The 12,144-nt window shown below is 42.0% G+C and overlaps 1 protein-coding gene across 1 annotated transcript in view; it reads left to right on the top strand.

Annotated features, from left to right (window-relative positions):
* The window catches only part of NUP93 (nucleoporin 93), a 36,191-nt gene extending 24,810 nt beyond the window's left edge, over positions 1–11,381 (top strand). Inside the window, exons 15-22 of the mRNA XM_040329172.1 lie at positions 520–592; positions 676–720; positions 976–1,092; positions 3,582–3,700; positions 6,351–6,468; positions 8,346–8,429; positions 9,914–10,042; positions 11,190–11,381. Coding sequence (XP_040185106.1) covers positions 520–592; positions 676–720; positions 976–1,092; positions 3,582–3,700; positions 6,351–6,468; positions 8,346–8,429; positions 9,914–10,042; positions 11,190–11,300 — 796 coding nt within the window. The 3' untranslated portion in view covers positions 11,301–11,381. The remainder of the gene's footprint in view (positions 1–519; positions 593–675; positions 721–975; positions 1,093–3,581; positions 3,701–6,350; positions 6,469–8,345; positions 8,430–9,913; positions 10,043–11,189) is intronic.
* The last annotated feature ends 763 nt before the right edge of the window (positions 11,382–12,144 follow it).

Genomic DNA, 12,144 nt, shown 5'->3' with positions numbered 1-12,144 from the left:
TGACCGCTGTCTAAAGAGGGATTTCCTCACACCTCAGGGATATATTCACTTCTTGTTGAGTCTCCAGGACAGGAAGTGGGGGGGGACATCTTCCTGAGGACACGGGCAACAGAAAAGGGTGTGACGGGTACTAACTATTGTCTACGTTATTCAAAATAAAGAAAATATTTTGGCTAGAGATTTAATTTTTAATATAACTTAACAATGATTTCTTTTTTTTTTCAATACTGCCGTCAGCTCATTATTGTCAATGTATAATCGAGGGATGTGTGATTATCGCGATCTTGCTTACTGATCAGTTGCTCCAAGATACAGGTTGTTAGGAAGAGTTCTGCATAGAGCTGTCTCAATACCTATGCTGCAGGACTTGTCCCAACAGTCACCTGGGTTAGAATGTCTTGCAGATGTGATCCAGATCTCATATAGCCATTGTTTTTATTGTCTTATCTGTTACAAGAATAAGGGTTCTAGGTCTGTTGACTGGCTTTAATTTTCATAATTTGAACCCATATCTTGTAGAAATGAGAAGGACAGTCAAGACAAGAACATGTTCCTGAGATGTGTCAGCGAACTGGTTATCGAGAGCCGGGAGGTAACCATGTTCCCTTTTCTTTAATGACTGACTGCATTTAATGTCTGTAACAAAATCCTCAATTGTTTTGCATTATTTTGCAGTTTGACATGCTTCTTGGAAAGCTAGAGACCGATGGCACCAGAAAGGTAACTTGCTACATAATCCTGACCCCTGCACCTTATTGTATTTATTTTGCTTTCATCAACTGCTGACTTCCCAAAAGATCTCGTTAGCCTGGGGAAAGTCCCATTGTGCATCGGACACATGTACTATATTCAACTTGTTAATGACCACATTGCTTGGTATATGTATTGTCTTATAATTATGTGAACTATAATGTATAGCAGGATTTAACAGTTCTACATATGACTTATTTTTTGCAATAAAATTTGTTTTGACAGCCCGGTGCAATTGATAAATTTACAAGAGACACAAAACCAATTATTAGTGAAGTGGCATCTGTGGCAGAACAGAAGGGCTTGTTCGAGGAAGCAGCTAAACTCTATGAGTTGGCCAAGGTAGAGTGTGCACATATTTTTGTAATGTGTAATTAAATCATTCAGAAATGTTTTATGTGTAATTTTGAAGAATTCCGAGAAAAACTGAAACCTTTTTGTGGCAGATTTCCTACTGCTTCTCTTAAAGATTATGGCATGTAGGCCCTTAGAATGTACTTGGTGAAATTTGTCATTGTGTTCTTCAGATGTCTAGAATTAACTCCCTCGTATTTATAGAAGTTTTAGCAGTAATAATTTTACCACCTGGTCCAGTGGTTCATGTCAAAAAGAAAAAAAAGATTCTGCACTTCAAAAAGTAAATGCAGAACCATTCGGTAGAAAAGCTGCTCTTTGCATTTTGTATATTTGTCTGAGAGCTTCACCTCCTGTATAAGGCTCTATTTTAAAGTGTTTCTATGGGGTTAGTTCCAGAAAAGCCCAGTAGTTGCTGCCCCTTCTGCTAGTTCCTTTTGCAGTCTTTCCTCCCCCCCACCCCCTGCTGCCAATTTCAATCTTCTCTTGTTTTTCTTCTTTTTTTTTTTCTCCTGGGCACCAGTATACAGGCCTCCACCTCCTGCATTCATTTATCTTCCCCACCTCCCTCTGTAAGTCTCATTCTCCTCCTCTTCTCGTCTTGACACCTGTATAGTCTCTTGCCTCCTGAAGTCTTTTTCCCTCCTCTCCCCTTGCCAATCTCATCGTCGTCCATGTGTCATTCACCCTGCATGAACTGCTTCAAGATACAAAACCTGAATCTCCTGCGCTCGAAGGTGGGCACAACAGTGGTGCTTGTCTAGGCTCTTGTCCTGGCAAGTCTGGATAAGTGCCACCTTGCTGCCCTCAAGACTGGGGATGGCTGTATGCACTAAGATAATAAGAAATAGAACAGAGTGCACACAGGCCTAGTGCATTATCCCCAATAAAAAACCTTTTGATGCATAAAAAAACTAATCAATATACTCACAAATGTATGCTAGCATTGCAAATAAACAGCAGCTTTCCGTCCACGGTATAGTCTATAGCATAACAGATGGAATGTCCTGCAGCAGAACTGGCTAATGTGTTTTGAGATTTTGCCTCTTCCTCCACTAGCTCTGAGGAAGAGGTGAAACCTTGAAACAAGTTCGCCAGTTCTGCTGAGGGACATTTCATCTGTTATGCTATAGACTATACCGTGGACGGAAAGCTGCTGTTTGTAATGCAAGCATACCTTTTGTGAGTATATATTTTTTTATTAAAGCGGGGGTTCACCCTAAAATACAACTTTCTACCATGCCATTCAGCATACTAGCGTGAGCTACAGTATGCCTTTATTAAAAAAATTTGCACTGTACACAGTTTAATCCGTTAGTTACGTTTCAGACTCCCCGCGGGGAGTAGGCGTTCCTATGAAGAGAGGAACATGATTGACGGCCGGCTATGGCGCGTCACGCTTCCCGAAAATAGCCGGAGTAGGGCTTGGCTCTTCACGGCGCTATACGGCGCCTGCGCACAGACTACGAGCTGACTGCGCAGGCGCCGTGAAGAGCCAAGTCCTATTTCGGCTATTTTCGGGAAGAGTGACACGCCATAGCCGGCCGTCGATCATGTTCCCCTCTTCATAGGAATGCCTACTCCCCGCGGGGAGTCTGAAACTTAACTAACTGATTAAACTGTGAGTACAGCCCAAAAAATAAATAAAGGCATACTGTAGCTCACGCTAGTATGCTCGATGCCATGGTAGACAAAAACATTTTTTTTTTTTTTTTTAGGGTGAACCCCCGCTTTAATGGATAATGCACTAGGCTCGTGCGCCCTCTGTTCTTTCGCATGAACTGCTGCTTGGAACAGATTCTGTCACTCAGAACTAATTCAGTGTTCGTCTCCTTGTGAACACTGTGGTCAAACAGGGCTGTGCTGATTATCGGCGTAGACCCCCTCTGACAGGGAGAGCCACTGTTCAGCTCTTTCTTTCAGCGCAACCTGAGGAAAGACGTTTACCACCACTTCCTGCTGTGATTGTTCACAGTTGATCACGTGGTCTTACCATGATCAGAGATGCGGTGTGTCAGGGTGACACACAGCACCACCGATCACAGCGCTGTGCGCCGGCATTTTATCCTGCTGGACATCATGTGACGCCCAGTCAGGATAATGAAACAAACGCCCGGCCGTCATTGTGCTTGCTATAGGCCGGGCGGGAACATTTATCAATATGCAGCACGCTGCATTCTAATGTAAATGGGCCCTCAGTAAGCTGGTGCATGAAAAACAAGAATCGTGGAGACTCCCAGATTCACTTTAGAACCTGATGCAGTCCTGCCATGATGATGAGGCAGAAATTTCATTTTGGCAGATGTTAAAAAGGCAAAGGTCTTTTTTTTTTTTTTTTAAATCTCTAAATGGTTTGCATGGCGGTTATATGAATTTTTAACAAAATTCAAGTAGAAATATGTGGTTTCGAATCTGACAAGTGTTTAGACCCTATTGCCTAGTTTGCCGTTTTTATTTATTTATTTATTTTTCTTTAGAATCCAGACAAAGTTTTGGAACTGACAAACAAGTTGTTGAGTCCCGTGGTTGCCCAAATCGGCACTCCACAGTCCAACAGAGAACGTCTGAAAAACATGGCTTTTTCTATTGCAGAGAGGTAAGGACCTATACATTTTTTAACTCATGTCTGTTAGTCTCATGCGCTGTCAATTGTCTTTTGACTTTGGAACTATGTGAGCACTTTCTAAAGGTACTTCTATACCTTCTCTTTCTTGGGGAAGTTAGAGTCCTTTGTGTGACAGGAGAGATAGTCTGGTCCTGGCATTGACTGATACTGCAAATCTCAAAATGAAGTCCTTAAGGATAATCTGTCCCCCTCCACTAGTAGCCTCTAAACATGGAGGTTCTAACACCTAGTTGTACCCTAGATCCTGCATGGCAGGTTGAAGTTGTTAATGGAGGACCTTGTGCCTTCCTGGATTGTAAGCAAGCAGATAACATTGGTCCCCTGTTGACATTGGGGGACTTTTGTTTGGTTTATCTGCAACCTCCTGGGGAAGGTCCTCTAAATTCCCATTATAGTTCTGCCTTTAATCAGGTGAATTCTCTTAGCTGTACTGCTAAGACGTCTGTCCCTTGCTCTGCGGCTGTTGACTCGTCACTGGATTTTGAAGGATCAGGAAGCTGCTTAGACTTATATTAGGAGTAGGCAGAGTGGTTCTTCAACCGAATCCTTGTGTGCCGGAGTAAATGTAGTAGCTTAATCAGTTTTGTCTAGTTGCTACCATCTCACTAGTCTTGGGCTATTTTCCAATACCTATCTCTGGCCACCTAATAGAGTTGCTTCCCATGCACACTTATCGTCGGTCACATTGACTCTCCTTGTTGCCCTGGGTATCTCTAGAGTCACTCCACACCCCTTGTAAGCAGTTATGTTCTAGCTGATCAACAGTAACCTGGTAATTCCTGCTTGGGGAGTGAAGTTGTGTGGCTGGACAGCCCCTTTCATCACTTTAGTTTTCAACCCCTAAACCTAGGAGCTTAGGGATGTAGAGGCTTTATATCAGGGGTGGCCAACCAGTGGCCCGGGGAGCCCTCTGATGTGGCCCGCGACCTCCTGCTCTGGAATGGTGGGTTGACAAGCCAAGATCGCAGGTTGCCAACCCGCCATACTGCAGCATCGGTGTTGTGAATGGTGGTGGTAGAGGAAGAAAGCAGCTGCGGAGCAGAGCCCCATGGGCCGATGCTTTCTCTACAGCTAGTCTATGGCAAAGTTAAGCTAAGCCGCAGGATAGACACAGATGCATTATGCTGCACCCACGTTGTGGGTAAACCGCAGCACATCAGGGTGAAAGCAGTCTTAGGCCCTTTTCACACGATCAGCCCAACCAAATAGGACCCTCAATTAACCTCTACAGAGCGACAGATGTCCGTTTACGCTCGCCTACCTCCAATCCAAAAAACAAAAAGGAATTCGCCCCATTCCATCTGGGCGGATCGGAGGACCTATAGAGTAGCCGTGACCTGTCATCCGTCCGCTCCGCTCAATGTGGCCCGCGACTGGTTACCAAGTTGCTTAAGTGGCCTTCGCTCTTCAAAAGGTTGGGCACCCCTGCTTTATATTCTCCCTTTTAGACCAGCAGGTATTTCTTACCCAAACCTGTTCCGATATGTTCCTATAGAGATTTGACCCCATTTTGTACTGACCATATCAGTCTGTGGGTCCTTTAATGCCTACCCAGCTGGAAGTGAGTTCTTGTAATTAATATGTGCATACTTGCACATTTATATAATTGTCCCTAGCTCCTGCCATGCAGTATACACAACCCCCCGCGTCTCTGCCTTCTAGGATTTTTTGTTGTGAGATGCTCATTTTGGTTTTATTGGTATAATAAGTCATAACAGTGCAGAACTAGCATTCTCAAGTGCACGGTGCTTACAAAAAAATTAAATGAGAGAAAACTGAGAAGTAAAGAATGTTTTCTGTAAGCCACAAAATATAGAGCAGTGTGTATCGGGTGATAGATCAGTCCTCCATTGGCGTCACAAAGTACCAGTGTCTCAGGATTCATAGACAGGTTAAGTGCCTAGAGTAATTTTACAAAAAGATGAAAGCACAGTCCATGCCCTCTAATGCGTTTCACCCCTCATGGGCTTAATCATAGTATTTTCAGGAATATAGCTGTATTGCATGGAAGACGGAGACCTAGATACCAATTTTTGGTATTTACACTGGAAGGTCAACTCACTCCCTGGGGAAATAGTACACCGTTATTCGTTTTAGGAAATCAGTAATGGATGAGGTAAGCAAACCCTGTATTTTACAGCAATAGTAGACATCTTGCATACCACCTCCAGGTTTTTGAACTGTAAGTTCACCCCACTCCCACCTGGGGGTAAATTTCTCTGATCTCCATCTGGGTTTGGTGTTTAGAATGTCACTTGAAAATTGCTCTACACTAAGCACATCTATTTTAATGCTTCGTAGTTTGGTGTTCTGCTGCGTTTCTTCATTAAAGAAAGATGTCCTGTGATAAAAGCCAACAATTGCTTATGTGGATCTGACTTTCACAGTGCAATAGATTTTCCATGGTAGTACAGAGGAAGGGCAGCTATGAGGATGTCTTCCATCATAGGCTTTGGCACTCATATAGTGGATGTTTTAATCTCAGTGTTTAGTAAATGGACAACCTAACACAACCTTGGTATGGTGTATGAATTTAGATTTTACATTGCCTTCAGCGTGTACAGTGATTGCATGTTTTGAGAGAGAAATTTGGATTAACACAATTTCCTTTTTATTCTAGATATAGATCGCAGGGAACAAGCGCTGAAAAATCTATTAGTGCCACATTTTACCTGCTGTTGGATTTGATGACGTTTTTTGATAGTTATCACGCCGGCCATATAGATGTCGCCTTTGATGTAAGCTGGTATAAGGATACAGTGGTATTCTCTATTTTGCGTAATTTAACGCACTGGGGTTTTCAGTTCCGGGGGACTAGTAATCCAGCGCTGCAGATGTGCTTGTCACATCAGGAGGGACAGTTATCTGCTTCAAAAAAATTAGCATTCCCTGTTTTTATGGATGCAATGTTTTCTCCTTCCCATTATCTTGTATGACAGAAAAGTGATTTCTTATTAAAGTGGAACTAAATTCCCAAAAAGTAAAAAAATTGCAAAAAGGCAGGCTTTTTATTTTATTCTGCAATATAATAAACTGGCCTGCCTGTTTTGTATTCTGCCGCAATCCTCTGCAGAATGTGTGTGGGGCTGTGCAATGCACAGCTGTTTATATTTTGGTTCAGTGCCAGCATGCCCTAATTAATAACTCCTGCGAAGGAATGACTATCCCCTTGTACTGGCCAATCAAGATGGTTGAAGACCAGCATCAGGAAGAGACCAGGGAGAAGATGTTGGCAGGGGACCCCGCAGGCGTCGGACCGTTGGAGCATAGTTCTTTTTAACTAATGATGGGTTTTTATTCCAGCATAAAAATTTAAAATTGGTTGCTTTACATTTGGAAAATTTTAAACTGTTATGGGTCTATCGCACTTTAATATCCGTTTTCACAGACTCTGCTCTGCTTAACAGGGATCGATCCGTTGAACCCGCTGAGCTGGTGGATGACAACTCCGCTCACTGTGCAGAGAGACGGACCTGTCAGATCTCCTCTATGGGGGATCACCGCTGACATCCATCGCTTCATAGATGTGAATGGAGCGTCTGTTCAGGTCCACCTGAAAAACTGACAGGCAGACCTGAACGGTCCGTAGGTGTGAAAGAGCCCTTAAACTCCTCCTAACCTTTCTCTTGCTCTGGCCAGTACATAACTGTCATTTGGAAGTAATTTGATCAGGATAAGCATATTCTTGATGTAATCAGGCAGTGGTAAAGTAAACTCGTACACACTGAGCGTTTAGCCCCTTTGTGTCATATACTGGCTTTTTTGTGCAGGTTTGCATGCTTGGTGAATGCATAGAGCCTCCATATGTAAGTACCGCTCAACCTCCAGCCTCTGCGAATTTCAGTCTTTAATGGACTTTGAAAGACTCAGGTAGTGGGGATGGACACTGCACCTGTGCGTCCCTGGGCACACAAAAACACGGTATTTGTTGCACAAGGGTTTAATGCCCAATGTACATTAGCTTTAATCTGCACACACAACAGCTGTGTAATGTGGCATCCATATATATGTACAAACACCCAGAGATCCCTGCGCACACTCCCCCCCCCCCCCCCCCATTTTCTTCCACTGTGCCCAATAAGTCCTTTTTATCCAGGACAGTCTGACTCGCTTACACTGGATGTTTTTGCAGCTGCTTCTAGGGGTGTCTGCCTTTTTATTTCCCTGCCTCTAAACTCCCCTGTATGTTGGCCTATACATCCACGCACACGTAGGTTTCAAGAGGCAGGGGGAAAAAAATGTGCCGACTTGAAACTGTGATGGTGATGCTAGATTACACAGTTCAACTTCTTTACCAACCCGGGGATACAAAGCATGGGAGGGCCATAAATGCTTTCTGCTTTGAAAAGCTTTTATCCATTATACACAGTAGAACAATTGTTGCCATTCATTTTTGATGATTTGTCTTTTCTTAGTATTTTTTTTAAAATGTAGTTTTTCTTTAAGTTCAGCGTTGCCTATTACTACAGGTCTCTTCTAGTGCTCAAATTGGTTGCATTGTAGTAGGTTGGCCATTACTGAGATATGGTTTAATGTCCAAAAATGGCTTATAATGTGGTATATCATTTTGTAATGGCCTGTTTTTTTTGTGTTTTTTTTTCCTCACTACATGCAGATCATTGATAAGCTGAAGATTGTACCGCTAAGTCAGGACAGTGTGGAGGAGAGGGTTGCTGCTTTCAGGAACTTTAGTGATGAGGTGAGTGGAATTTTTTTTCCCTTTCATTTAAAGAGTGGGACCTAAAGGAACTATGCGAAAGATGATCTGGGTTCCCTTTAACCATTTGCCCTACTTTCTGCTATAAAACATATCCCATATAATTTTTTTTTAGCTCAATATGTATTCTGCCACATATTTTTGGTAAAAAAAAAAAACAATAAGCGTATATTGATTGGTTTGCTCAAAAGTTATAGTGTCTATGGGATATTTTGGGATATTTCTATTTTGTTTACTAGTAATAGTGGCGATCAGCGACTTATAGCTTGTAGGACTGCGATCGGACACTAATGCACTTTCTTGGGAACCAGTGACACTAATACAGTGATCAGTGCTAAAAATATGCACTGCCTCTGTACGAATGACACTGTCCGGGAAAAAGTTAAACAACAGGGGCGATCAAAGGGCTAAATGTGTGCCTAGCCGGTGTATTCTTGGACCCCTTTCACACTGGAGAGGTTTTCAGGCGCTTTAGCGCTAGAAATAGCCTCTGCTAGTTGCCTGAAAAACTGCTTCCTATTCATTGCATTGTGCCTTTTCACACTGAGGGGGGGGGTGGGATTGGGTGCACTTGCAGTCATTGTGAAAAGTCTTGCAAGCAGCATCTAGTGCTTCTAAAACGCCCTGTCCATTGCAATGAATGCGCCTTAAAAGTACTTTGAAAGTGGCGCTAAACTGGACTTTTTACCCCCCCCTTTTCTTTTGTGTACTTCTTTATTACATTCTTCATACCCAACACCTTAGAAGTCCAGAGGTTTGTCACCTCTATTTTCCCTTATTATTTTCTAATTCATTGGGATGTGATGTTTAATTTGATTCCTCTGTCTTGCTCTATAATTTAGGAGATCGGACAAGCTGAGCACACTATACACACATCCTATTCCATGCCGTGTCAAGCCATGCCCCTGGATCTGTATTTGTATTTGCGTGTGTGTGGGGCAATGGGCAGCTTTTACATTTTTTTTATTTTTTTTTGTGCACCTACTATCTTTATTGTGTATGCAAGGGGGTTAACAGCTGACTATTAGATTCCTAATACCTCCTCTACACTCTACTCCACCTGATTTTGACATCTCCTCCCGTTCACAAAACTGCAGGCTGGAGCATGCTTTAGGCCTCAGTCACACCCATATGCAGAACAACTGTCATGAGTTTACATCAGTTTTCATGTGCATTTCAGTTATTTTTATACACACACACATATTCCTGCCCAGAAAAAAAAACAGTACATGGATCAATGTTGTGCTGTGAACAGGGCAAAACGCGTGCAGAAAAACGCATGTCTCTGCACATGGAGTGTCTTCATACTTGGGACATACAAGATATGTCTTAAATTCTAAAAAGGTTAGGTGAAAGACAAGTAAAACAGTATTACCATAGTCAAGGTGGGAAGTAATGAGAATGTGAATTACTGTATGTCCAATTTCTACATTGTGTATAGTTTGTGTGTTCTGTTTTTTGCACAGATCAGACAAAACTTATCTGAAGTTCTCCTTGCAACAATGAACATATTATACACTCAGTACAAGAGGCTAAAAGGCAGCGGATCCTCCACTGTTGGCAGACAACAGCGAGTTTTAGAAGATAAGGACTCGGTAAGTGAGAATTAAAAAAAACAAAACAAATATAAATACCTATGTGGTAGCGCTTCTAAATAAATATATCTCTTGATTAAATATACATGAATTAATATAAACAAACTTCATAATAAATTGCAAGTGTCGCTGTGCAAAATGGCAAAAAATTAATCAGGTGATGGAAAAAAAAAATTGATAAAAGTCCACAGTATTAGAGGATCTTCTTAAAATATGCACTAAACAGTGTCTAATTGTGACTCCACTCTGTGACTTGTGCCCCCTTCAGCGGGTGCAATGCAGGTTCACCTCCTCACCAAGGGGTCAAATGAGTTTATAAGCTGATAATCCGGTTCCTTAAAGCAGTGTTTTTCAACTCCAGTCCTCAAGGCACACCAACATGTCATGTTTTCAGGATTTCCTTTAGATGAAACGACTGTGGTGGTTACTAAGGCAGTGAAACTGATCAAATCACCTGTTAAAAATAATGGAAAGCCTGAAAACATGACCTGTTGGTGTGTGCCTTGAGGACTGGAGTTGAAAAACACTGCCTTAAAGCAGAGTTTCACTCAAAAATTAAACTTCCGTATTTTGCTCCCACTTCCTGGCATAGATACCCGAGCCACCCTACGCCACTTCTGGCACCTTCTCCACCCCCCCGCTGTCTTCTTGGAGACGCACAAGGCTTCACTACCTGCTTCCCTTACCGAAAATGGCGGCGGCAGCACCCGAAAAAGCCGAGCGATAGATCAGCTTCGGGTGCTGACATTGTGGGCGCCCTGGACAAGCAAGTGTCCTTATTTTAAAAATCAGCAGCTGCAGTATTTTTAGCTGCTGACTTTTAAAAAACAATAAAAATCGGCGGACCTCCGCTTTAAAACACTGCGATTTTGGCTCCACATTGGTCATCAACTCCAAAATGACATGGAAAGACAAAAGTGCTTCCAATAGTGCAGTACCTAGGTGTAAGTCTGAACAAACCTCACCACCCCAGCTTCATACAATGCACTCACATTTATTAAATACATGGCATACAACAAAATCCAGCAGGTCTCACGTATTGTTCTGATAGTCCTACCGCCAGGCTCCACCTCGGTAAGTTGTCTTTAATTGTAAACATTTACTGCTGTAGATTTACCCTTCTAATGTGTGGTGTTGTCTCTAACAGGCCTTGCGCAGTCAAGCACGTGCCCTTATCACCTTTGCCGGAATGATTCCATACAGAATGTCTGGAGATACAAATGCTCGACTTGTACAGATGGAGGTTTTGATGAACTGAAGCAGGGAAGATTTTCATAAACATCTAAGAAACATATTGTTTCGTGCTGTTTTGTTATCACAAATACAACTACTTTTTTTTTCAATTTCTTGTATTTATTATAATAGTTTGGTTTATATTCTGAGTTGTGAACTGAACATTTGTATGGAAAAAAAAATTCTAGCAAGACACCAGTGCTTCTTGGCTGCAAACTGTAAAAAAATGGGCATAAAGCTGACCATACACTGGTAGTTTTTCATACGAATGTTTGTAGGAAACGTTTTTCCAGGAAAACTTAATAATGCCTAAGAAAACTTTACAAACGTTTGAAACTACTTAAAAAGTAGTTTTCTTTTAACATTCGATTTTGGAATGAACATAATTTCCTGAATGAAAACCACATACATTGTTAGAAATTAGTTTGAGAAAAATTTGTCATCCTGGGCCTTCAAAATTACTGACACGAACATCGATTTGATTCGAAAATCTAACAAACATTCCAAAAACGAAAACCTTTCTAATGGTACTAGTGTATGTCCTGCTTAAAGTGGTGTTAAATATAATTCCGGCCATACACGGGTCGCATTTCGAAAGCATTTTCTTTTGATAATCGTATCTAGGAATTTCGCACTATTAGTGGGCTGCAGCAACAGCCGATTTTCATGCGACAAGCAAATTTGAGTAATCTGACATGTTGGAACTTTATTGAAAAACAAACGATTTTCTAATCAATGATGGGAGAATCGTGCAAGAAATATAATAGAAAAAGGAATGCACATGTGCAAGAAAAGAAGAGTCCCGGCTAAGGAAATTATTTTCTGTAGCAACATGAGGTGAAATTGAAGGCTTGGTCGGCCGAATTTCG

The sequence above is a fragment of the Rana temporaria genome, chromosome 11 (genome assembly GCF_905171775.1).
Source record: "Rana temporaria chromosome 11, aRanTem1.1, whole genome shotgun sequence".
Taxonomy (NCBI): Eukaryota; Metazoa; Chordata; class Amphibia; order Anura; family Ranidae; genus Rana; species Rana temporaria.
Note: the sequence above shows the minus strand (reverse complement) of the source record. Positions and strands in the feature narration are given on the sequence as shown.